The 12603-nt window shown below is 42.0% G+C and overlaps 1 protein-coding gene across 3 annotated transcripts in view; it reads right to left on the bottom strand.

The window, feature by feature from the left end:
* The window catches only part of LOC138963913 (early endosome antigen 1-like), a 51269-nt gene that overhangs the window by 32432 nt on the left and 6234 nt on the right, over nt 1–12603 (bottom strand). For 2 of the 3 annotated variants that reach the window (XM_070335768.1, XM_070335770.1), the window contains 8 exons: nt 12430–12536; nt 11845–11931; nt 10448–10506; nt 8368–8397; nt 5656–5796; nt 4879–4947; nt 3101–3206; nt 2544–2711 (listed from right to left, as the gene is read on the bottom strand). In XM_070335768.1, the coding sequence (XP_070191869.1) occupies nt 2544–2711; nt 3101–3206; nt 4879–4947; nt 5656–5796; nt 8368–8397; nt 10448–10506; nt 11845–11931; nt 12430–12536 (767 nt within the window). The remainder of the gene's footprint in view (nt 1–2543; nt 2712–3100; nt 3207–4878; nt 4948–5655; nt 5797–8367; nt 8398–10447; nt 10507–11844; nt 11932–12429; nt 12537–12603) is intronic. The other variant, XM_070335769.1, reaches the window with a different exon arrangement.

The following is a 12603-nucleotide window of genomic DNA, read 5'->3' as shown; positions in this document are numbered from 1 at the left end:
AATGTCTTTTACGTGCCATTGTGGTGACAAGGGGGTGGGAAATGGCTTCAGTCTCTGGGTCTGCACATAAAGTTGACCAGTGTCCGTCCCGGCCCGAATTCGAACCAGCGACCTTCCGATCACAAGTCCAGTGCTTTACCAACTGAGCTACCGGGCCCCCAAGACATCTCCTTAATGCAGTGTTTCAAACTGTAAAGATGATTCTGGAGTTAGTATTTACTGGTATTTCTGTGAATGGGTCATTGTACCTTTAGGAAAAAACAACAAAAAACATATGCTGGAGGGATATACTATCATATTAACAGGTATATCTGTGAATTTGTAATTGCGATTAAAAAAATAAACATTGGAGGAATACAACATAATTCCATATCAAGCAAAAATATATTTGGCAATAACTCTACGCATGGACAAAGAGAGTGACCTTTTTGCTTGTATTTGTTTATTGGTTTGGTTTTTCACATCATTTTTCACACTCCCGATTCAAGATGACTGACAAAGTAACGTCATAAACACAAAAGAAAAAGAGAGAGAGAAAGAGAGAGAGAAAGAGAGAGAGAGAGAGAGAGAGAGAGAGAAAGAAAGAGAGAGAGAGAGAGAGAGAGAGAGAGAGAGAGAGAGAGAGAGAATAACAAGTCGCGTAAGGCGAAAATACAATATTTAGTCAAGTAGCTGCCATTTTTCAGCAAGACCGTATACTCGTAGCATCGTCAGTCCACCGCTCATGGCAAAGGCAGTGAAATTGACAAGATGAGCGGGGTAGTAGTTGCGCTAAGAAGGATAGCACGCTTTTCTGTACCTCTCTTTGTTTTAACTTTCTGAGCGTGTTTTTAATCCAAACATATCATATCTATATGTTTTTGGAATCAGGAACCGACAAGGAATAAGATGAAAGTGTTTTTAAATTGATTTGGACAATTTAATTTTGATAATAATTTTTATATATTTAATTTACAGAGCTTGTTTTTAATCCGAATATAACATATTTATATGTTTTTGGAATCAGCAAATGATGGAGAATAAGATAAACGTAAATTTGGATCGTTTTATAATTTTTTTTTTTTTTTTTACAATTTTCAGATTTTTAATGACCAAAGTCATTAAATAATTTTTAAGCCACCAAGCTGAAATGCAATACCGAACCCCGGGCTTCGTCGAAGAATACTTTACCAAAATTTGAACCAATTTGGTTGAAAAATGCGGGCGTGACAGTGCCGCCTCAACTTTCACGAAAAGCCGGATATGACGTCATCAAAGACATTTATCAAAAAAATGAAAAAAACGTTCGGGGATTTCATACCCAGGAACTCTCATGTCAAATTTCATAAAGATCGGTCCAGTAGTTTAGTCTGAATCGCTCTACACAAACACACACACGCACACACACACACACACGCACACCACGACCCTCGTTTCGATTCCCCCTCGATGTTAAAATATTTAGTCAAAACTTGACTAAATATAAAAAAGAGAGAGAGATAGAGAGGGTGATCGGGAGAGGGCAAGAGAGATGAGAGGGTGCAAACTCTCTCTCTTGTTATATTTAGTCAAGTTTTGACTAAATATTTTAACATCGAGGGGGAATCGAAACGAGGGTCGTGGTGTATGTGTGTGCGTGTGTGCGTGCGTGCGTGTGTGCGTGCGTGCGTGCGTGCGTGTAGAGCGATTCAGACCAAACTACTGGACCGATCTTTATGAAATTTGACATGAGAGTTCCTGGGTATGATATCCCCGAACGTTTTTTTCATTTTTTTGATAAATGTCTTTGATGACGTCATATCCGGCTTTTCGTGAAAGTTGAGGCGGCACTGTCACGCCCTCATTTTTCAACCAAATTGGTTGAAATTTTGGTCAAGTAATCTTCGACGAAGCCCGGACTTCGGTATTGCATTTCAGCTTGGTGGCTTAAAAATTAATTGATGACTTTGGTCATTAAAAATCTGAAAATTGTAAAAAAAATATTTTTTTTTATAAAACGATCCAAATTTACGTTTATCTTATTCTCCATCATTTGCTGATTCCAAAAACATATAAATATGTTATATTCGGATTAAAAACAAGCTCTGAAAATTAAATATATAAAAATTATTATCAAAATTAAATTGTCCAAATCAATTTAAAAACACTTTCATCTTATTCCTTGTCGGTTCCTGATTCCAAAAACATATAGATATGATATGTTTAGATTAAAAACACGCTCAGAAAGTTAAAACAAAGAGAGGTACAGAAAAGCGTGCTATCCTTCTTAGCGCAACTACTACCCCGCTCTTCTTGTCAATTTCACTGCCTTTGCCATGAGCGGTGGATTGACAATGCTACGAGTATACGGTCTTGCTGAAAAATGGCATTGCGTTCAGTTTCATTCTGTGAGTTCGACAGCTACTTGACTAAATATTGTATTTTCGCCTTACGCGACTTGTTCTATCTCTCTCAAACACACACACATCCATACACACACACAATAAAGCCATATTCCATGTGTTTAAACCTTAGGGGGAAAAAATCCAAAAAAAATAAGACACTCAGATCCTTCAAAAACAGACCTTGGCAAGATCTTCTGCCAGTTGCTGTCGCTTGTCCTGTTCAGAGGCAAGGTTGTTGCGCAGATTTCTTTTCTCTTCATCCAGCGCGGTCATCTCCTGCTGCAGTCGGGACACGGCTGACTGGCTGTCGCCCGCAGAGGACTGCAGGTCATCCAGGTGGTTCTTCAGCTGGAAACACATCACACAGTTAAACTTACACAATGTCACTAGCATGTAAGAGATCTAATGGTCAAAGGGAAATAATCAGCTTCTGATAAGACTTGCAGAACAAAAGCTACCTAAAGCTTTACTTGGCATTTTTACAAGAAAAACATAACATTAAGCCAGCAATGCTTATTGTATGCACTCAGCATTCACCGGTTGCACGGAATATGGTTTTTTTGTGTGCATTATAGTTGAATCCCAAACAAGTGATTTTTAAACTTTTTCTCAAGCATTATCAATCTTTGCCATACTTTTGGCATAAAAAAATGTTGTTGTTTTTATTGTATTTTATAAATCATGTTTTAATTGTGAGGACATCTCTCAAAATGAGAGCGTAAGTGAGCGATTCCAACCTTATCGCGTTCTTCGGTCAAGTCCCTGAGGTCTTCATCCTTCTGTTGTAGTGCTTGCTGGAGCTCCGTGGTTCCTGTCTCCACACTGGCCAAGCTGGACTGCAGCCTGAAAGCAACAGTGTTGAAGTCAATATCCTTTTGTCACCATCACAGGGCTCCCCACAGACGCTCAACCTAGGGAGTCCCGGGGCCCCCAACTGTAATTTGTAGGGGTTACACGGACCACCTCAGTGGAACTTTAGAGGGTCGTTGATGCTTCTTCCTGTCCCAGGGAACTTTGTCCATTAGGAACTAGCTTGTTGATTCGCTAGTTAGAGGGTCCAAAGACAATGAGGTTTATATACTTGCTTTTGGAAGGCACACACCTCGCCGACACATACCCCCGGGAGTGCTCATGTCAAAGTAATACCAACTTTTTGAAACTCTGAGCCCTTGAAAAAACCATTATGGTAATACGGGCAAGATTACCTCCTTAAACTCGCATCGATACAGATTTGTCAGAGCGTTTTCTGAAAACAGGCGATAGTACGCGATGGTACGCATGATAACGGATTGTTAGTGGGCTATATATGGGCGGGGATATATAGCTCAGTTGGTAGCGTGCTGGATTTGTATTCAGTTGGCCACTGTCAGCGCGAGTTCGATCCCAGGTTCGGCGGAAATTTATTTCACAGAGTCAACTTTGTGTGCAGACTCTCTTCGGTGTCCGAACCACCCCCCGTGTATACTACATTGGGTGTGCACGTTAAAGATCCCACGATTGACAAAAGGGTCTTTCCTGGCAAAATTGCTTAGGCACAGTTAATAATTGTCTACCTATACCCGTGTGACTTGGAATAAGGCCGTGAAAGGTAAATATGCGCCGACATGGCTGCAATCTACTGGCCGTATAAAATTTCATCTCACACGGCATCGCTGCAGAGCGCCTAGAACTGTACCCACGGAATATGCGCGATATAAGCCTCATTGATTGATTGATTGATAGTGCATCCCCGGGCCCGCTCTTTTCAATTTTAGTGGGTCGTGGGTCCCCCTCCATGAAATTCTAGTGCGTCTCTTCGGCTTCTAGTGCGTCTCTTCGGCTTCTAGTGCGTCTCTTCGGCTTCTAGTGCGTCTCTTCGGCTTCTAGTGCGTCTCTTCGGCTTCTAGTGCGTCTCTTCGGCTTCTAGTGCGTCTCTTCGGCTTCTAGTGCGTCTCTTGGGCTTCTAGTGCGTCTCTTCGGCTTCTAGTGCGTCTCTTCGGCTGCTAGTGCGTCTCTTCGGCTTCTAGTGCGTCTCTTCGGCTGCTAGTGCGTCTCTTCGGCTTCTAGTGCGTCTCTTCGGCTGCTAGTGCGTCTCTTCGGCTTCTAGTACGTCTCTTCGGCTTCTAGTACGTCTCTTCGGCTTCTAGTGCGTCTCTTCGGCTTCTAGTGCGTCTCTTCGGCTTCTAGTACGTCTCTTCGGCTTCTAGTGCGTCTCTTCGGCTTCTAGTGCGTCTCTTCGGCTTCTAGTGCGTCTCTTCGGCTTCTAGTGCGTCTCTTCGGCTTCTAGTGCGTCTCTTCGGCTTCTAGTGCGTCTCTTCGGCTTCTAGTGCGTCTCTTCGGCTTCTAGTGCGTCTCTTCGGCTTCTAGTGCGTCTCTTTGGCTTCTAGTGCGTATAGGATGCAGGGACGCACAGTTTGGGGAGCCCTGCCATCAAAATATAAAATGCATACCTCATAGTTAGGCAAATTACCGAAATGCAGAGTTGAAATAAAACTTAAATTCTTCATCAAAACTCAAGAAGGAAGCGAACACTCACTTCTGAACTTCTTCGGCTCTTGGCGACTCTGCCAGCCTTGTCTCCAACTCTCTGATCCTGAGCGTTGTTCTGGCGAAAGAGAGCAAGGTTAACAGTAGATACACATCATGATTTTTGGGGTGGTTTTTTTTTACAATAAACCTGGTGGTTTTCTGTAACTTGAAAAGAAAACATGTTTCTGATTCTCTTGCTCTGTGCGCGTCATGTTATACAAAATCAGAAAGAGAGAAAATGCCAAAATAAAGCTATTACAAATTTGTGAGATAGTGTGTGTGTGTGTGTGTGTGTGTGTGTGTGTGTGTGTGTGTGTGTTTGTGTGTGTGTGTCATTGTCTGAGTGTGTGTGTGTGTGTGTGTGTGTGTGTGTGTGTGTGTGTGTGTGTGTGTGTGTGTGTGTGTGTGTGTGTGTGTGTGTGTGTGTGTGTGTGTGTGTGTGTGTGTGTGTGTGTGTGTGTGTCTGTCTGCCTGTGTGTGTCTGCGTATGCACGTGTGTGCAAGCGAGCATTCATGCATGTGATTGTGTGTGAGGTGTGAATGTGCGTACAGTAGAACCTCCATTTTAAGACCCAAACAAATCTGGGAAAAACAGTTCTTAAAACAGGTGATTCTTAAAATGTAGGTACATTAAACAGATGTTAAGTAGAAAAGAAAAACCAAGGTTGTAAAGGGGTAAGAAGGGGGGGGGGGGGGGGGGGGGGTGTCTTGAAAGAGAGGGGGGGGGGTGTGTGTGTGTGTGTCTTGAAAGAGAGGGGGGGGGGGGGGGCTTCAGTGTACTTACTCCTCCAGTGTCTGGTGCAGTTGCGTGTTCTCCTCCTCTAGTTTGTCCTTCTCTCTCTCCCTCTCCTGCGTCATCTGGTCCATCAGCGTCTGCACCTGTATCAGCTCCTGTTTCAGCACCAGCACGTCGTCTGCACCGGGCCTGCAACCACCCAGATAAGCATTACAATATTCATGTGGCAATACAACCCATTCCACCATCATCCCACCATAAACAGGGATTCAACTGAAGAAGAAACAACAACCCTGAACTTCTGACATGGAGGACAGGGAGGAGTATGTGTGTATGTCTGTGCGTGTGGCCATGTATGATTGTGTGTGTGTGTGTGTGTGTGTGTGTGTGTGTGTGTGTGTGTGTGTGTGTGTGTGTGTGTGTGTGTGTGTGTGTGTGTGTGTGTGTGTGTGTGTGTGTGTGTGTGTGTGTGTGTGTGTGTGTGTGAGTGAGTGAGTGACCGAGCGTGAGTGAGTGAGTGTGTCTGTGAGTGAGTGAGTGAGTGTGTGAGTGAGTGAGTGAGTGAGTGAGTGACTGACTGACTGAGTTTCAAAATGTTGCAATCTGGTAAAGGTTTCTCGTTTTAACATTTCTGGCATATATATATAACTGTGAATTCGCGACAAGTGTGGGCCCTGCGTGAAGGTTACTCCAGAACCACAGCTGTTTGATTTTTTAAATTTTTTTATAAAATCTTATATATTAATGGTATTAACACTTACCTTACTTTATTTAAATAAAATAGTGACCAAATGTTGATCAAACCTAAAATATACATGCAGCCTGTTTGTGTTGGGAATCTCTTGCAAAGTGCATATTCCAGTACACAGGTTGTTATGAAAGACTTGTGGCAAATCTACTTAATGAGATAGTAATGCAGTCACCAAACATAGCTAAAATATACTCTGAAAAAATCTGTAGCCAAACAGAACAGTAAACCATCAACAACAAAAACTATGGGGAGTTTACATTTTATTTGTAAGTCCCTGTGCAGATACTGTTTCAAAACTGAAGTCTCCTTTTTTTTTATTTTTAGATCGATTAACATTTTCAAATTCTATTACTCATCTAATGCTGCAGACATGTAGGACATCACCCTGAAATCCTGCTGTCAATGTATTTGCATGTAAAGCAATGGAAAATTTGTATGCTAATCAAGAGCTAGGGGCCATTCGCACATACGCACACAGATACCAGGAAAATGATCTGGCATGGATAAAACATGCAGTAAAAATAGAACACAGTTAAATCTCACATTTTTAGTTATGAACAAGTCAAATATGCAAAAGCAGTTATCAGAAATAACAAGAAGAGGTTACATAAATACTTCCACAACTGTTTCTAAATTTTGTATAGCTTTCTCTCCTGCTACTTTATGAAATTGCACTCAGAAGAAAGCATATCACAGATATAGGCTGCATTCATCAGGTCACAAGTTGTTCTGATTTTCAAAAAAAAATTTTACAAGCAAAACCTTACGAACAAATAATTATAAAGGACATACACATACTCATGCTTTAAGAACGACACATTTTTCAGGTTGTTCTCTATTTCCTACAACAACATTCAAGCTCCAATCAAAATATGTGTACATCTCATCCACAAGGCTTGGAGGATCTACATGAACAGGATTGTCACTTGCTAGTTGAGAAAGTACGCATAAGAACAGGCACAAAACACTCAGCAATTCTTTCTTGGTATTGGGGTACATATGTTGTACCAGTGACAGGGCAAAACACTCAGCATTCCTTTCTTGGTATTGGGGTACATATGTTGTACTAGTGACAGGGCAAAACACTCAGCATTCCTTTCTTGGTATTGGGGTACATATGTTGTACTAGTGACAGGGCAAAACACTCAGCATTCCTTTCTTGGTATTGGGGTACATATGTTGTACTAGTGACAGGGCAAAACACTCAGCATTTCTTTCTTGGTATTGGGGTACATATGTTGTACTAGTGACAGGGCAACACGGCAGTGTAGAGGCAAAGCAATCAGGTAGACAAACAAGAAGAAATATATCATCTCAAGACATATTTACTAATTTAGAGCTGCGCCCCCCCCCCTCCCCCCCCCTCCTATGTTTCCGGTCTTCAAAAGGACAGACATTTTAATGGCATAAAAAATGATTGGATTTCTTTCAACCCAACAGGCTGTGCAAGAGTGTAAGTGAACTGCAACAGGTAACACTTGAACAGCTTGATATTTTGTGCACAAATGGAGAGGGAGGGGGGGTGGTGGGGAAGGGGGGGGGGGGGGGGGTGGGAGAGAGAAAAATACAAGGTAAAATCAAACTTATATATGATTATGAAGGTGAAAAGACAAAAAAGTGAAAAGTCAAACAAGAATCTCCATGTTAAGGTGATGATTTCATTTTCAAGGAAAACTGGTTTAAAAGTCCTGAAGAATCAAGACAACAACCATTAAGTAATATACAGAAGTGTAGTGTAGACTGTTCTTTAGGGGAAGAAGGGGCACACCTGGGAGGGTGGGAGGGGGGGGGGGGGTGAAGTATCTGGTAGGGAAAAGGGAACACACTCTTAAGCCCTTCATTAATTGGGCGAAGTCGACTTCACAAAATCTACTTCACAAGGCTCGCTGCACGAAAGCTTTGACTCTCAGTTTTCAATAAAAACACTTTGTAAAGTCTTCGGGAAGTCGACTTTGGGCTCAATTCAGGACGGCCTTACCAGAGAGGGGGACAAAACAACCAGAGCTTACTTCTTCTTGCTCAGCTCTTCTTCACTCAGACTGAAAACCACACGTATTAAAATTAAATACAGACAGACTCAAACAAACATACGGCTACAATTACAAGCCTGCCAGCCACAGAGAAGATGTCCATACAGAAGAAACGAACTTGTCCGGTACAGATGTAAAAGTGCAAGATTCAAATAACCAGTTCGGAGAAGCTTTCACAGGTTCTAATGTCAGTGATTTCAAGCTTTTAAACACTTACCATTGAAGTAAAAAGACTCTGATAAACATATACAGCTAGCTACATAAGAGGCAGCAAGACACAGAAAAGATGCATACAGAAGAAAAGTTGTCCAGTAAAGATGTAAAAGTGCAAGATTCAAATGAATCCAGGTTGGATAAGTTTTGGACAGCTGCTAATGTAAGTGACTGCAAGCTTTCAAACACTTATCATTAACTGAAGAACAACTTACAGTGGTACCTGCCATGAAAGGACACCATTGGGACAAGTTAAAAGTGTCCCTACATTACAGGTGGCCTGTCATGACAGGTATACTTTGGTCAAGATAATAGTCAAAGGGACACCAGAGGGTGTCCTTTCATGGTAGGTGTCCTCTCATCAGAGGGGCCTCACATTGCAGGTACCACTGTACTAGGACAACACGCAGATAATTCAAAATGGGGCCATCAGTGGAGCAACGAACGGAAGAAGGTCTAGAGTGTCATTGCTGTCACTGTCATCCTGAGTAAATTCCTATCATTTAGCCTCATGCGTTTTCTTGATAGAAGATTTTGATCCTTACAAGAACCAATGTTTGTTTGGTGTTTTTATTTTTCATCTAAAAACAGAACAGAAGGAAGAAGGAGCTACTCGATGAAGCAAATGAAGAAAAGAATCCTCTCAACAAAACACTGTAATGACCTAACTTGGAACGCCTTAAGAATAAAAATGAATTGAAAACAAAATTAAACATTTATTGTCAATATACTATGCTGTCTCAGGATAGTTGCATTTAACTGTTTACATTTTTCCAGAAATATTTATGATTGTGAGCAATAGTTGACATGGCTTTGCTGCACTGTAAATCTGAACCGTAAACATACACTGAAACCATTGTCAAACGAACCGAATGAAAGAAAAATTCTCCGTCTGAAAACGAACTTTGAAAAAAGTAGCAAACACGCAGCACTATGAACAGAGATATCAACTTGAAGATATGACAACACAAATAGTTTGTTTGAGAGGGAGTAGCACCTTCTTCCTTCGTCTCCTGGACTGAGTGTTTCCCCGAATCTCTCATACCTCGGAAACAAACACTTCCATGTCAGACTGCAGCAGTTATTCCAATCATTGATATGTTAGCAGTGAGGAGTTTGTTTGCAATCATGTGACCTGCTCCCACAGACGCAGAGGGTTCAAGTCAACTGCTTGGCAAATTCTGACATTGTTAGTGGTACGCCAAAGGGTATAAAACTGTTAATAAAATGCACTGTAGTTTTATTCAAAAACCAAAAATGGAGTGTAAAACCTCTAGACAAGAGCGTATATCCTAGTATGCTGCATTTCATGCCAATACAAACACTTTTGAGCCCCTTTCAGGTGGAAACAGGTCACATGTCTAACGGAGAACATACGTGTACAAGAAAAATACAAGGTCAAATAAGCTGGTAATTCTTCATTGACCAGCCCTTAAATTATAATTGCACTCTGATATCATTTCCATAGGACTAAGGCAGTACCAAAAATAGAAAATTGTAAGGAAAACTATTGGGGCCAAGAAGATAGGCAAATATATTAAGTTGGAAGCATTCTTTTAACATACGAAAGTCCATGATACTAAATTTAGCTCAAAGTTTGTATGTGAACACAGAAGCATAAAATGGCAAACAAGGTGTACATGTCTGTGCCACCATAACTTTCCTACTAGGGTGACCATTACCAACCAAAGACAACCAAATTAGTACAATAAACTGGAGTATATAGGATTATGTGAGCTAATGGAAGTTCACAGTTATTATTCAGCATTAGTTAGCGAGGAGTTAAAACACTGGTTCGAAACAAAACAGCAGATGGTTATTTTTATTCTGTCTTGCAATAGCTCACCTTTGTGCTAACTGAGTTTCCATGTTGCGCATGAGTGATTCCCGGTCATCCATTTGTTGCTGAAAGAGGAAAACAATAAAAAGTGATACATGTACCTGATTTATCTTTTCTATTCAGATCATTGACAATTGAGGTACTCCTGATCAATACCTTATCATGCAAAGCAAATACTTCCCAGTCATTGCTTTCTGGAAGTGTTCATTTTTTTAACTCAGTACAGCGTCATTTCAAACACAAGCTGTCAAGCAAGAAACTTCTTCTTCTTCAGCGTTCCAGAATTTTCTGGTTACGTGTGAGCTCGTTTGCGCATTTGGGTTCCCCACACTATACTCTGAGAGCATAGTCAGCTCACTCCACTTTCGTTGAGTAGGCATGCTGGGTATTTTCGTGTTTCCATGTCCCACCGAACTCTGACATGGATTGCAGGATCTTTTTCGTGCGCACCTGGTCTTGTGCTTGCGTGTACATACGAAGGGGGTTAAGTCACTAGCAGGTCTGCACATAACTTGACCTGGGAGATCGGACAAATCTCCACTCTTAACCCACCAGGCGGCAGCGACCGGGATTCGAACTCACGACCTCCCGATTAGAAGGCCGACGTCTTACCACCACACCACTGCGCCCGTCGCAAGGAACAACAATCAATGTCTCGACATGTATTTCTCTCTCTCTCGACTGTACACAGAGATAAGAACAGCCTCGCTTTCACCTAGATCCTGCCTAAAAACAATGTTCAGACCTCATGTTCAGACTCGGCGTAATAATACCGAAAGGACTACTTTTTAGCGGTCAAGTTCAGTCGTCCGCATACTCGAAAGCGAAAAAAAGATGCAACGTTTTGCTACAGTATCGGAGGATGAACTGTCGAAGAAGAAAAAGAATCTCGTACCAACCACTACGCAGAAGACCATCCGAGTTGTCCAGAAGAAGTTCTGAAACACGTCACGTTCCAAATCAAAAGACGACATTCTATTCTCTTACGTCACTATTCTTGGTTTACGGTACCATTCGGCGGCTTTGCTACGAGTATGCCATAGTCTTGGTTGGCCGAGACCTTGAGGTGGAATGCGAGTGATTAGGTTTGTTGATTTTGCTCGGAGAAGTGGTCCGTGTTCAAGCAAGTTTCTTTCTTCTTTGAAAACAAAAACCCTAAGACCAGTGAATGTCGAGATATATATGTTAATTGGATCTGTGATCCAAACATGCCTTTTGGTCAATCTCGATGGCAGTTTATTCCACTTGCCCTACGGGCTCGTGGAATAAACTTCCATCTCGTTTGACCAAAAGCCATGTTTGGATCACAGATCCAATTAACGTATAATATTTTCTACCTACATTCAAAGACATATGAGCAAGTTGGGAGCATAGACGTAAAGTAAGGTTTAGCCTATTGGCACCTTTAGCGTCTTGATGTGGTCCTGCAGCGCTGCTTTCTCTCCCTCACTCTCGTCCGCCTTGGCTTTGACCGACACCATCTCTCCTGCCTGTCACGTTCAAAGAAAATGTCAAGCAATAGATCATCATCCTTTACATTGACACAAAAGACCTTTTATGCACTCATGCAAACACTGATACCAGACACACCTACACTTAGCCACAGAGTGAGAAACAAAGACGGACAGTAGAGGAGAGGGGAGCCAGAGAATTTTTGTCTCTCTTAGTCTCCATCCATGGCTGCATACACAAAATTACGATAACAAAAACTATACGGCGGTAGCCATATTCACAAACAAAACCGAGTCACCACATTGTGACAAAGATAGAGCCTGCAAAGCTCAGAAAGGGAAAATTACAAACACAGAATCAAACCTCTCTGCAGACAAAATGAAATCCAAAACTGATAATATTGGAAAATAAAGAAGGATTAGTTACTGCAATGTCCACAGACATAACAAAACATTCACAAATTTCTCTCCGCAGACAAGCATAGACACAGAGAGTGAAAACTGCAGAAAAGCTTAGCGCTCTACCCCTGAACTCACCAGCTTGGCAGTCTTCTGCTCGATGGAGTCCTTGTCTTTCTTCAGCTGGGCGTTGTCCTGTGTCAGCTTCGTCACCTGGTCCTGCAGGTGGTGAACCTCTGATGTCACTGGAACCAGCACCAACTTGTCACATACAGTGCTATCTCCCCCCAACCCCCCCCCCCCCCCCCCCCC

Source organism: Littorina saxatilis, linkage group LG4 (genome assembly GCF_037325665.1).
Source record: "Littorina saxatilis isolate snail1 linkage group LG4, US_GU_Lsax_2.0, whole genome shotgun sequence".
NCBI classification, from domain to species: Eukaryota; Metazoa; Mollusca; class Gastropoda; order Littorinimorpha; family Littorinidae; genus Littorina; species Littorina saxatilis.
This window is presented reverse-complemented; position numbering and strand designations above follow the sequence as displayed.